At 44.9% G+C, this 14,256-nt stretch overlaps 2 protein-coding genes across 2 annotated transcripts; one reads left to right on the forward strand and one right to left on the reverse strand.

Moving 5' to 3' along the window:
- Positions 1 to 2,131: 2,131 nt before the first annotated feature.
- LOC125515599 (disease resistance protein Pik-2-like) lies at positions 2,132 to 8,017 on the forward strand. The gene is made up of 3 exons (XM_087529244.1): positions 2,132 to 3,187; positions 4,264 to 4,959; positions 5,866 to 8,017. Exons 1-3 carry the CDS (start codon positions 2,132 to 2,134, stop codon positions 7,711 to 7,713), a joined length of 3,600 nt encoding a protein of 1,199 aa, XP_087385370.1. The 3' UTR covers positions 7,714 to 8,017.
- Positions 8,018 to 8,078: 61 nt separating this feature from the next.
- Positions 8,079 to 13,425, reverse strand: LOC125515598 (uncharacterized). Its single transcript, XM_048681096.2, has 7 exons — positions 13,133 to 13,425; positions 11,500 to 11,744; positions 10,413 to 11,094; positions 9,977 to 10,331; positions 9,456 to 9,547; positions 9,131 to 9,325; positions 8,079 to 9,045 (listed from the first exon to the last, which is right to left on the reverse strand). Exons 1-7 carry the CDS (start codon positions 13,313 to 13,315, stop codon positions 8,353 to 8,355), a joined length of 2,445 nt encoding a protein of 814 aa, XP_048537053.2. The 5' UTR covers positions 13,316 to 13,425; the 3' UTR covers positions 8,079 to 8,352.
- Positions 13,426 to 14,256: the final 831 nt, after the last annotated feature.

Consider the following 14,256-nt stretch of genomic DNA (forward strand, 5'->3'; position numbering starts at 1 on the left):
CAACTCTTAAGAGGAGAACATAGTGATAGTTTAAGACTTGCTTTAATATATATGCTGCAACTTGGAGAAATCCGGGTTGTTCATGTAAGCCGCCAATCATAAACTGCATATTTTGAACTTCCCATGTGTAGCCCCCAAGTGCCAGGTCATTAGTGAGCAGGAACTTTGTAGATATGATCATGTAGAGTTGAGCAGCAACGTGTAGCCCCCAAGGGCCGGCTCAGCAAGATAATACTAAGCTGGGACTTTATATATACTTCATTAAGAATAACATCATATGATGTAACCCCCACCATAGGGCTCGAACCCACATCCACAAGGTTAAGAGCCTTGTGCTCTATCAACTGAGCAGTGGACCCTTCAATATAATGGATTAAGGTTTGTGTACTTTGAATTGTTTGACACGAGCAATTGGTAGCCCTCAGGGGCCAGCTCATTATGATGTGATGAGTCGGGTCTTCAATAACGCAAGTAAAAAATGACCTTGCATTAGCCCCCAAGTGCCATGGTGCATGCTGGCAGAGACATGAGACTTGCGTATTTGATGTAATATCAATATGAATAATGTAGCCTCCAAGTACCGGGTAGTAAGCCTGCAGCGACTCGGGACTATTTCTTCCATTGTGAAATAAATCATAACCATTGATAAAGAAATAATAGCCATTGCGTTGAAGCGACTTTGAAAACCACAATCATTCAATATCATAATGAAAATCCAGCCAAGTTGTCTATTAAAGATTGGAATAATATAATCCGGCGGCTCTTAGCCAATAGCGACTTAATGCGCATCCATTGTCCTCCGGGATACAACCCGGCGGCTTATAACCTTTGCAAAAAATCAGGAATTGATAACCCCATCCATGGCGGCTCATAATCATGTCCAGTTTTTGAAAAGATCACTTTGGCGGCTCATAGCCTCAATAAACTCAATATTGAACTATATAACCCGGAGCTGGATAATCCGGCAATATCTGTAGAATTGACTCATTACTGCCAGTTTACATCGTCATATCCAATGAGGGTAATAATCCAATAATTTATAAGCGCATAATTCCAATGGCGCGATCAAAATACACTGGCGACTTAACGTCCAAAGCCAGGGCGGGTTATCAAACCTCGCATATTCATTCAACAATTTAAAAACATACCTGGAGAATTGACTCAAATTGCTGGCTTACAGCGCCACATCCAGTGAGGGTGATAACCCAAGTATTCATAAACGCATAATCTCAATTGCGCAATCCAAAAATACTGGCGACTTAAAGTCCATAGCCAGGGCGGTTTACCAAAACCAAAATATTCATACCATTATTTAAAGACATACTTGTAGATTAATACCATGGTGATGCCTTGATAATTATAATCCGGGGCCAGTATCAACCCGGAGTCATGAAATATCATCATTTTGATTGCTCAAGGCAAGATATCCTGGCAACTTAAAGCCTGCTATCAGGGCGGGTTATCAAACTCAAAGATGCTCAATGATGAGCCATATAATCAAGGCTACATGGCCTGCGAAATCAGTTCATACTGCCGGCTTACAATGCCATATGCAGCAAGGGTAACATCCTAAATACTTAGAGTGAAAATCTCCAAGCACATAATCAAAGCACATTGGCGACTTATCGTCCAAATCCAGGCCGGGTTATCCAAACTCCGGATATACTCAAATATGAGTCATAAGGATTAAGGCTACATGGCCTGAATCAATTTTTAAACCACAAACGTGCATGCATGTTCGATATCGATCGATCTTGATAAATAGTCAAACTTTGTGCTGGCATATATACTCCATGATGGACAGCTATTAGCATCAAAGCCGCATGGATTGAATTTTCTCTTAACTTTAATCCATGACGTGGGTTAGTGGAGGAAGAGCCTCACATGCATGCTTAGTCCAAGCAGCTTAATTAGGGGACAGAATAGAATTAAGTACTAAGCAAATCTTGATCAGAGGCCTGGCAAATCTTGATTAACAATTGGTTGAAGTTGTGAACCATCGAGGCCGCGCATGAACTTCCATTATCAACCAAAATCATGGCATTAGAGCCGGAGACCTGCATTTTCAGATCCCATCCACACACAAACGCTCACAGGGAGAGGGAGGGAGAGAGAAGCTCGATCGACACCGATGGAGTCCACGGCGGTGAGCATCGGCAAGTCTGTGCTGAAAGGAGCGCTTGGGTGCGCCAAATCCGCCGTCATGGAGGACGCGGCCATGGAGCTCGGAGTCCAGCACGACAAGGCCTTCATCACGGACGAGCTGGAGAGGATGCAATCTTTCCTGATGGTGGCATACGATGATGAGAGGGACGAGCTAAGCAAGGTGGTCGCGACCTGGGCGAACCAGGTCCGCGACGTCGCCTACGACGTCGAGGATGGTTTCCAGGACGTTGTCCTCCGCGTCCACGGGCAAACCTGGTGGGGCATCCCTCGCACGATCCTCGACCGGCGCCATGTCGTCGAGCAGATGAAGGAGCTGCGTGCCAAGGTGGAGGACGTGAGCCAGAGGAATGCATGCTACCGCCTCATCGACGGTGCGTCCAAAGCTCCAGACCTCTCCATCAACACCGGCGCTACTGATGCCATGCTCGGCGTTGATGAAGCAACAAGACATGCCATGAATCAGCATGAATCAAGACCAGGGATAGATCTTGCCCAGCTGATCGTCAGGGATGGCGCGGGCTCGGGCTCGGGCCAAATTGGAGTGATCGGAGTGTGGGGAACAAGTGGCACCGCTGGGCATACCTCCATCATCCTAGAGGCCTATGACAATCCAACCATAAAAGTGAAATTTCCATGCCGTGCATGGGTCAGAGTGACGCGGCCTTTCCAACCGGAAGAGTTTGTCCAAAGTATGGTGGAACAGTTTCGAGAAACTGTTGTAGAGGTGGCTGATTCTCCTTTGGAGCTGGAGCTGGAAGAGGCAAAGACGGGTCGAGAGTTGGCGCGCCAAGACGGCGCGTACGTTGACAACAAGAGGTGCCTCATTGTGCTTACCGACCTATCCACCATGGAAGAGTGGCACCAGATCATGGCTTGCTTTCCCGAAAACAAAATGGGGAGCCAAATCGTAGTGTCCGCGGAGCGAGTTGAAGTTGCAAGCTTGTGTCCAGGCCAGAAAAGTATGGTTTCCAAGCTGAAGAAATTGTCTGCTGAGCAGACCATCTATGCTTTCCACCAGCAGGTACTAGCTAGTTCAATTTTGGAAATAGCTTTTTGTTACTCTTTCATCTTGCTCGAAATCTTGGTTATCGAAAGCCGTTAGGATATGTCACCTTTAATACCCTCATTTATTTGTTTTACAGTCACGCTACCATTAGTATCCTACTATTATATATATTAGATGCGTCTCTAGATATTAGCTGGAGTTTTTTTCTCTTTTAGACATATCACCAAAAATATGGGCCATTAAACACCTGCGCAAAGCTAAATTATCTTGACGCGTCGTGGTCTTGTGGAACATCCCACGCAGATTAATTTGTGCGTTGGACAAGGTTAGCCGAGGTCGCCAACTGGGACTGTTGTGGAACTTCTCTTGATGACCCCGGTAACAGCCCCCTCACCAGAGACATATGCAACCTCCAAGATCAGTCACCAACCATGTATTTCTTGTTGATGCTGCTGCACCGTTCCATTGGAGAGGTTGCCGTGTTGGGATGGGTATGCTGCCATCTAGTGTAGTACATGGATAATGTTGTGATGGTTTGATAAATTTGAAAAAAAAAAGGCAGCGGTGCATGTAGCTCCCGCTTGCGCAGGGTCCGACCACTTTGGGTCTATTGTACGCAGCATTTCCCTACATTTCTATAAGATGCTGTTTCCAGGACTTGGCAGCAGCTTTACCACTGCGCCAAGGCTCCCCTTCATAAATTTGAAATTACAAGAACAATTTTGGCATACCTATTGCTAATGTGTAAATGAATTTCATGTTCTATTTGGTCATGTGAGTGCGATGTTTTTCATTAACTTTATATTCTGTTGTAGTATTGCTCAACTTTTGACATGATTCAAGAATAATTTAAGTCCATGGTCGTGTATGTTTTTCTTTACTAATTACTCACCCGCTTTCAGAATTTCTTGGCAAAATCAAACGTGATGTGAGCAAAACTGACTTGTATACATGCCATTTGATCTTGATTTAAGGTTCATTGTGACTTTAATATTGTTGTCTGGCTTTAGGACATATATATGTGTTGAACAGATGCATATTATTATTTCGAGTGATTTATAGTTGAAAATGTGTCTTCTGTTTGTGTTCAGAGCTTTCAAGACACAACATATTCATCAAAGGCAACGTCGAGCTTAGTGTTACCCCACACCATTGAGAATGAGATACAAAAAGGCCAATCTTATTCTGAAGATGATGACATGACAATGATCCAAGAGAGCCTCACACACACCAGTGATGTGCAAGGTCCTGTAGAAGAATTTCAGCTTATTGGGCGGGAGAAAGAAATATCTGATATTATTGAATTGATTCTAGAACACTCTGGCACCCAACAACAAAATCAGGTCATTGCAGTGTGGGGAAAGGGTGGTGTTGGGAAAAGCACTCTGATCAATGATATTTACCGTAGCCAAGAGGTCAATCAAATGTTTGAAAAGCATGCCTATGTCACAGTCTTGCAACCTTTCAAGCTTGAGAGGCTCATTAGCAGCTTAGCATTTCAACTAGATGCAAGGAAAGTTGCTTCAACGAAAGTTGCAGACTTTACTAGAGTGTTGGACCGGTGTTTACAAGAAAAGAGTTGCTTGATTGTTCTTGATGACCTCTCGTCTACCATGGAATGGGATATAATATTGCCATGTTTGCTGGCAATGAATAGTCCAAGCTTGGTTATTCTGATAACCACAAGGCATGAGGATATTGCTAAGCATTGTTGCAAAAACGCAAAGTGCATACGCTTGCTCAATGGTCTAGACGAAAAGGGTGCTTGTGACCTCTTCACAGAAAAGGTAATGAAAGAACACTACCCATATTATTCACTTTCTTAATTGCAAAAATATATAGTTCCCTTTATCTAGATCTTCGAAGGGTCATATTTCAGATTAGCATACTGTAAGCACAACACAACCATCCCCCTTTACAAGAGATAATTCAGAGTGGGTTGCAAGAACGTAAATTCCGCTATCATGTTGTAGGGCAATATTTAGGAATCATATACATTCGACATGCTAGGTGTGAAACCAAAATACTGATTACATGAACCCATTTCCCGAGTTACGCCAGGTTAGCATTAGCATCAAGCTGGCAAATTCCATGACTTCACTACTTCTCTTACCAAATTGTATGGGAACAATGTTTTGAAAGAATCATGTAACTATAATGAATACAATTTAATCATTTTTCCATATTTTTGAAACTACGTGCTCTCCAAACAGGTTGGTTTATGTACATGGTGCTAGAAAAGTACTTCTCCTTTTCCCCTTTTGTTCAAACTGAGCCAAATAACATAATCATCTTTTCGAGAATTACAAAAAATATATACATATGGACAATTGATGGAAACATGCGTTGATGTTAAATTTGGTACAAAGTATGTTTGGGTGATGAACATGATAAGTTATAACTCAACTTGTATTATAATAACAGATAGTGTTTCATATTTCAGTTTTAGAATTCTTACATACAGGACTATGTCCTAGTCACTCCAATTAAAAAAATAGATAACGGAAGAAATATTTTTAATTGCATTCCTGATGTTTATTACCAAGTCAATAGAAAACATAGCCTATTGCGTACTAGACACCCAAACATGCACATGATAGTCAAAAAAATATACTCTGTACACTAGTTTCCATACACTTGACTCATCTTAATTACATAGTGGTCAAAACTAATTATATGCTAACCAACTGCAGGTATTTAAGGATAAAGCCACAGATTTAACTAAGCATTATCCTGAATTGGTTGAACCCACAAATCTGATCCTAAAGAAGTGCAATGGACTTCCCCTTGCGATACTCACCATAGGTGGATTTTTGGCGGAACAACCAACAAAAACTTGCGGGGAGTGGATGAAACTGGATCGATGTATCAGTCTGGAGATGGAGATGAATCCAAAGTTTGAGGGCGTAAAAACAGTCCTTATGAAAAGTTATGATGGCCTACCCTATTACCTCAAGTCCTGCATCTTGTACTTATCCATCTTCCTTGAAGATCGCATAGTTAGCCGGAGACGTTTGGTGTCCCGATGGGTTGCGGAAGGTTACTCAGAGGATACATCCACGGCCAAAAGATACTTCATGGAACTTCTAGAGAGAAGCATAATATTACCAACTCAGATTTCACTTTGCAGCACACAAGGAACTGACTCATGTCAAGTACATGATCCGATCCGTGATATCATCATAAAAAAGTCAATGGAGGAAAATCTTGTTTTCAGGCTGGAGGGAGGATGCAACTCAAACAACCAAGGCACATTCCGTCACCTTGCCATAAGCAGTAATTGGGATGGAGACGAAGGTCAGTTTGAGGCCACCATGAAGTTGTCATGTATACGGTCATTGACGGTGTTTGGCAAGTGGAGGCCATTTTATATTTCTGACAAGATGAGATTTCTTCGTGTGCTGGACCTCGAAGGAACTAAAGATCTAGCCGGTCATCACCTTGAGCACATTGGGAATCATCTTCATCTGAGATACCTTTCTCTAAGAGGGTGTGAAGGAATATATTACCTGCCAGATTCAGTGGGTAACCTGCGACAACTTGAGACACTAGACATCAAATATACAAGAATAACGAGGCTGCCAAGAACCATCGCCAAGCTTAGCAAGCTATGCCAACTGAAAGCTGGCAATGAATTCTATATCGGAGAAGAACGGCCATCACTAGCATGTTGTGTACCTTTCGCTTCTTGTTGCGCGATGGTCATACAAGCTTATGCTGTTAAGGTGCCAGTAGGGATCGGGGAACTGAAATCCCTGAACACACTGCAATGTGTGCACCTTGAATGGGAAAATGCCATCATACAAGAGATAGAAGGTCTCACCAACCTCCGCAAGTTAGGAGTGTTTGGCATTGATAGGGGTAATGGCCCGGAGTTTTGTTCAGCCATTTCAGGTCTCGACCGCCTTGAATCTTTGTCAGTGCGGTCAGAGGTATGGGATTTATGTGACATCTTGAATGGCATGTCCTCGCCTCCAGAAAATCTCCGGAGCCTCAAGCTTCTCGGTTGGATGGATGAACTGCCACAATGGATCAAGGTGCTCCAGAATTTGGTGAAGATTAAGCTAGAATCCACCGAGGTGTCTATAAACGATGAAGACTTGCGAATCCTTGGGAACCTACCAAACCTATCCATTCTGTCTATCATGGAGAAATCGTTCCAGAGTGCACTACCTATCACTTTCCATAGTGGCCTTTTCAGAAGCCTCGTGACGCTTGAGCTTGTTTACATGGACGTGGAGGTCGGGTCGTTGGAGTTCGAGGCATCATCGATGCCCAAACTCGAGGTGCTGAACCTGCGACTTATCGATTGTAAAATTAGCTTTTCTGGACTGGAATTTCTCCCAAGCATCAAGGAAGTGCGGCCCTTGGTCGTCGTTACCCCAACACTCATCGCACTAAAGGAAAATATGACCGAAGAAGAAGCAGAAGAGGAGGCAAGACACAGGGAAGACAGAGTCAAGGCGGACATGAGGAAGCAGCTCGCCAACAATGAAAACTGCCCCATTATGAACGAGCTAGGTCCACAAATTGTTTTCTGAACCTACTATGCTGGAAAGGAGATTCGACCCGCGGGCATATGTCGGCGAGGGGTCTCGACTTGTTGCCCTACTTGCCAGTGTGTTTCTTTATGTTCCAGTTTGGGCGGCGGTTTCTGAGTTTCTGAGTTTTAAGTTCATGTGTAATTGTTCTTTTTCATTTTCCTTGTTCTGGCCTTGGGCAATAACTTTGTAACTGGACATCACTTCTACTTTGGCTTGCCATTACCTCCGTGTAGTTCTTCTTCGACCATATTTTTCAACAAATGTAATTCATGAACCTCATCAACTTGTTACCATTTGTTCAGAAGAATGCTTCATTATAGATGATTCTGCCTAGATGATTCCTGAACCTCATCAACTTGGTAGACCATGTAATGTCACTCATGTACTACTGAAACGCCATTAATTTGACATTACAAAAGTTCAGTATGGTAATTGCCACTCAGGTACTACTGAAACACCATTAAAGGTACACATTGTCCTAGCTGCTTCTGCCTAGATGTTCATTGTCAATCAACATTTATACATGTGTGACATGCATCTGGAATGATTCAGCTTAGCTACCATACACAGATTTCCCGATTGAAAAGAGAATCGACAGAGCACGACTGACCGAACTTGCTGCTCCCGGCTAATTAACTACGCGGAGGTGGTCCTCTCCATGCTGTTGGTCCTCGCGTTCTCCCGCATCTTCTCAACGATGTGCCGGCCCTTCTCCTCCACCTGCCGCCGCTTCTCCTCCAGCTTGTCCCCCATCTTCTTCCCCAGGTCCATCATCCGACTCCGCCTCCCGCTCTTCCGCTTCGCATCATCTCCAACAGAGCCAGCTGCTGCCGCCACCGCCTGCTGCTGCTGCTGCTGTTCCCCAGCGGGTATGATGGCCCTCAGGGAGGTGTACGGTGGGGATCCCGCCCTGCTCTCCGATGAGTCTGCCTGGAGCTTCTCCATGGCCAGCAGCGGTTTCCTCGGCTCGTCGGTAGCGTCCGGGTGAGGAGGAGAGGCGGTCTCAGCCAGGAGAGACTGCGCATGGGATGCTTCTGCAGGAGGGTCTTCGGCTGACTCGTCGATGGATTTCAGGGACTCCTCGCTCCCGGCTGAGGAAGCAGGCAGGCTCGGTGCTCTGCTTTTGCTGATGGCATTGTCCTTGGGACCAGCTTCCTCAGGATGGGTTGGTGTGGCGGCTGCGACGTGGCTTTTGGCCTCGGTGGGTTCGTGGTTCAGCCAGATATAAGGTCCATCCTTGCGGGGGACCCAGTCATCCTTTTCTGCCAACATGCCTGGAATGGAAATGCTTTCACAGTTTGGAAGCACCAAGCTATCACGGAGCGAAACCTGGCACGGCATGGTGTGTTTCGCTGTTAGACATGTATAAGTCAGAAAAGGAACAATATGTTCAGAGGAAGGTTGTGTTGTTTACCTTGATTCTGTTACCAATAAGTGATGCGATGCGACTGCTGGTAATTTTCCTATCACCAACGGAGGATTCCAAGTCCCACTCCAGGTCAGGCATAGATGTGAATCCATACCAGAGTTGATCTGACGGAGGTGGCTTCAGATGTATGCGCAAGGTACCTCTAACAGATGTGATTTTTATCGCCAGAGAAAGTGGAACCTGCAAGAAGAATGTAACGGCACATTTGATCATAAGCTTTTGACATTTCTCTATGCTTAACACATCCATAAGAATACATAGGTAAAACACATGAATGGCGAGTCAGGAGACAACGAGGAGAAGAGCAAACCTGTGAGACATGATCGGCTATTGAGTGCAACATATTTTTCAACCTTGATATATAAGTTGATGTCCATCCAGTGCTCTTCGACTGACTAGCATCTGATACAAAAGACCATAATGTCTTGATCACCATATAATGTACATACAATCAATGTCGATGGATCATAATTTGAGCCCTTTTTATTAATATATGATGTTTTGTTAGAATCATCAAGAAATAATAAATGCAGATACATGAAACCAGTATTCCCACATTGCATAGGAATAATTCTCTAATACAAAACTATTAACCTAAGTTCTGATGCAAGCCTGAAAACATAAATCCTAGCACTGTCTATCTTAAGTCTGCTACAGGTATATACAAAACCAACATAGGGAACTAACATGTCAAAGACTCTGAATATAGGGGTTGATCAGGACATTTTGCAGAAAGACAGTGGCTCTCTTATCCTCTTAAGAATCATTTGGTCATTCGGTAGAACAAGCATAGAAAAGACTTCCAAGGAAGAATATAAAGTTTAAACAAACCTGCTTCGTCTTTTCCTTCCACTGAAGAAACTGAGTTCTGTGAACCTCTAAACTGGTTACCATACTGCTCAATACTCTCAAGAAGCTCTGAGTCAACCTCCCCATTAGAGTCTGTTCCGAAATTGGTTTTCATGAGGTCCTTTTGTAACTCTGGTTCCTCAACCTCAAGCCTCGTTTCAATGTCCAACAATATTCCGCCTGAATATTCAAAATCAACTTCAAAGGCCCACAGCTCATTTAAATCCAGTGGAAGAACTCTCATCGCATGCACATAAGGTGGAAGTTTTCCAAGGCTGAACTCCGTAAGTGTAATTTCACCCACATAAGCTGGGGTCCTCATGCTTGATAATGTTCGCTGTACAAATGGGAATCATGAATAAACAAAAAGGAAAGAACACACCAACAGATTTCTTGAACATTAGCAGTATAATCTAACCTGAATACGTGCTTTGATGGCCTTGTTTATCTCATCACTCATTTGAGCATCGAAAAAGAGCCGTGAGGATAGAAGGTTCCAACAGAGTGTACCTTCATCCACAACTTTATCATCTGCATTTACATCAGGAAAAGCTGGAAGCTGTCCAGTGTGACTCGATGGAGCAGTTGGGACACTGGGTTTTGCTGTATCTTGTGATGAGCTGCTACTGAACTTGTCCTCTTGTGGACCTAGGAAGGATTCAATAAACGGTGCACCCTGATAGCTGCGTAATTTATCTAACATCTTCCTTTCACCTTGTGTGGATGACGCAGCACTTGTTTTACCCTCCACGGGAACCTTTGTAGATGCCTTCTTTGCTAGCTTTTTGAGGAAAAGACGAACTTTGGAAGACCCGTCCGTCTTTGTTTCACTGTCCATAACCTCATGATCCTCAGCTGACATTGCTGTAGGCTTTAGGAAACACGGGTATTCAGAATTCAATGACGATATATAATTACCGAACTCTTTGCTCAACTTAGCATGCCAATTCAATTTCTCCTTGTCAGCAGTAGCTGCAAGACGAAGTGCTTTACACCATGATTCCTTCTCCCATGAAGTCTCAGCATAAAGAAAGCACACCTTGCTTCCATTATATATCTCAGATTCCTGGCTTTCCACTTTTATTGGATACCTCTTAGTCCTGAAAGTAAGCAACAGTAGCACAATCACATATAGGTTAAGCATAAGAGTCTACCAGCTGTAGCCAAACAGCTTGATGAAAGGCACATAAAGTTGCTTGTCAAATACTTCTACTTGTCCTCCAAAATAGATTTCGTTCTTACAGGAGTCCCTTCATCAAAAAAACTTATGTGCTTAATCTTTAGCTGATTGTAACATGTATGATTTACCTTCGAACCAAGACATTCAATGCAATTCATCAAATATACTTCTCAGATTTGTTTGGTACTTAATAAGGCAAGCTCAAACTTAAATAGCTATTGTCCCAAAAAATATTAACTAGCTTCACATTTATTTACACCTAGAAAAAGATGACTGATAATCTATTGATCAAAGGTAAGCATTTTCATTTGTCTGTAGCACTGACCATTTGCGCGATGACATACTTGATGCAGAAACAGCAATGACCGTGCAATTCAAAAGCTCAATCGTAGTGTCAGGGCCATCAGGACAAGACAAACTAAGTGAGTGCCCCCTGATTTTAGCCGATTTCTTTGCAGGAAAAACCTCGACAATACTCTTTTTCTCCTTCGTCTCTTTGGGACCTCCACTTGATAAGCGCTCATTACTAACTTTTGGTAGCTTTTCTGGCTCTAGTATCCACAGAGAGCCCTGTCAATATATATGGCAGTAATGTGAGTAGGCTTCATCGATGATCATTAGCGATAAAACATACAATAGCTAAATGCAAAGCAATTGCATATCCTTCAAGCCAAAGCAATTTGATGAGAACTGAATGGCAAAGTTAAAAAAGCCCTTCACTGAAACATACAATAGCTAAATGCAACGCAATTGCATAACCTTCAAGCCAAAGCAATTTGATGATAACTGAATGCAAAGTTAAAAAAGCCCTTCACTGGCCAAATTCATGTTACATATTTTTTTCTTCAGCCATCCTACTCACAATATAAGTTGGATAGTGCACATTTGTAAATACAATCCTTGCCTGGACAACAGAAATTAATTAACAGCGCTTATAAAGACAAAGGAATATCATGATGTAAACAGAGTGATAGGCAAGATGTAGTGAGGCTTTACGAGTTCTTATAAACCAGAGGCAAGTTGCTTATACTCAAGGTCAAGGCTCTTAAGCAGGCATCATACTCGTAGACTCCTTGATATAATAAGCAAAGGACTTATGCACTCTATTACATGTGCATCCAAAAACCGTTTAATGTGAGGCATCCCAAAATTGCTAGAACTAACAGCCAGGCATGCTAAAGGATAGCATCACAGCTCAAAGGTGCATGTCACTGTCAGAAGCGATTAAAAACCCTGGGAACCTGACTAGTATGCAAATATGATATGTACAAACACGGAGTAGCAATTCCCACTCATGGATTACATGATTTTTCTAGTTACCAACTGGGACTACATATACTGGTGCCAAAAAGGAACAGCAAATCAACTTGAGAAGGCGACACTCAATTTCAATATGCTAAATATAACACAAGGATTGCGGTCTGCCATCAGAGGCAGCTCAGCACCCACTGCCTGGGAAACATTCGACATTCCGAAATAAACAGGTGGAATACATAAGTAGCAAACTGCAACCACAGCGTCGTAAACTACATTGGCATCCTGGATCCAAAAGCAGAACCCTGAACACAAACCCCTGTCCGATTCCCCAGCCCAGCCACTAAAATTGTGGGGGTTTGGGGTGGTTAGCACGAATGCGCAGTGCAGTTAGCAACCCAGAGTTTCCCCCAATTTCAGCCACTGCAATTGGGGGAAGGAAGAACTGGCCCGAATGCGCACTGTTGCTGCCCCCAATCAGCAGCAATCCAACTACCCTAAGCAAAGCTACTGCTACGAACTACGCGCGGTTCCGAGCTCGCAAACCGAACGAACTTCTAAGCGAGCTCGGCGGAGACCGGCAGCTGATCCCTAGCCGGCTAGCCCCCGCCGCATCTGCGCGAAGCTCCGGAGCAGTTGCTGCCGCCGAATCGAGAAGCGAACTAAGCTACGGCAGGTAGTGGGGCGTGTTGTCTACTCCTCACCTTCTTCTCGCAGGGGAACGGCTGCTCGCCGGGGAGCTCCTCGCCATCGGGCTGCCCGGCGGCCGCGGCCCCCTCCTGCCGGAGGCGGAGGCGGCGCGCGACCCAGAGCAGCGCGGCCGCCTCGGCCGCCGCGAGCGCGAGCAGGCCGAGGAGGAAGCCCAACAGGAACCCCGCCGAGGCCATCCTCCCGGCGGCGGCGGCGGCGTCGCCGGCGGGGGCAGGCGGCGGGGGGGGGGGGGGGGACTGGAGTGCGAAAAGGGGAAAGCAGCGGGTGCTCGCCGCGTGAGGAGGAGAAAACGCGTGGCGTGGGGAGGAGCTGAGCACGAGACGCCCTTTTTCTTTTCTTTTTCTTGCTTCCGGCCGCGCACCGCGTGGAGATGGCAGGTGGTTGGAAGGGGAGGATGACGTGTGGGCCCGGGTGATCTCGAGGGCCACCAGTCGGTGGTTTGGAGTGGGGTGGACGCGGGTGGCTCGGTTGCTTCGCCCCGTCGGCTTTGGAATGGAATTCCACGGTGGCTACGCGTTTTGTACGTGGGCATGTGTGTATGTATGTACGGATTGTATACGTGTGTACGAGATGAGCTATCTGAGATACGAGCTTGCAAACGGACATCGAATCTTTAACGACGTCGTTTGGTTGCCCACGTACACCCTAGCTAGACTGCGCGGAAATAATTTGATCTGTCTGGTTGTCTGAATCGCATCAAAAATGCTGACTCGTACGGATCTTAAAGTGCCTCTAGGCATGGCACAGGGGGAACGGCTGAATCGACTGTTTTTTCCATGGCCAGACCCGAGCGATGCAACACGAGGCACGGGGGCGGCGGCGGCGGCTGCACGCGAGGATAGGAGAGTCAAAGCTAGCTTCAAAACCCGATATACCAAAGGATAGGAGAGGTGCTTCCTTATATCCACCATCAATTTAGCCAAATCACCTATTTTTTCCAAGCTAGAATACCTTTATTTTTTCGATTTGGTTTGCTTCTTCGATGTGCTTTTGTAGAATGCCTGAAGGGAGTGGGGGCACTTGCTGCTGCCCAACCGGGGGCCTGCTGGTTGGCATCTGATGTATATACAGGGACGACACGAAATTGAGTGGGGTCTTGGGCCCCCACTCGTCACAA

This window comes from Triticum urartu, chromosome 6A, assembly GCF_056163025.1.
Source record: "Triticum urartu cultivar PI428250 chromosome 6A, HENAU_Tu73, whole genome shotgun sequence".
NCBI lineage: Eukaryota > Viridiplantae > Streptophyta > Magnoliopsida > Poales > Poaceae > Triticum > Triticum urartu.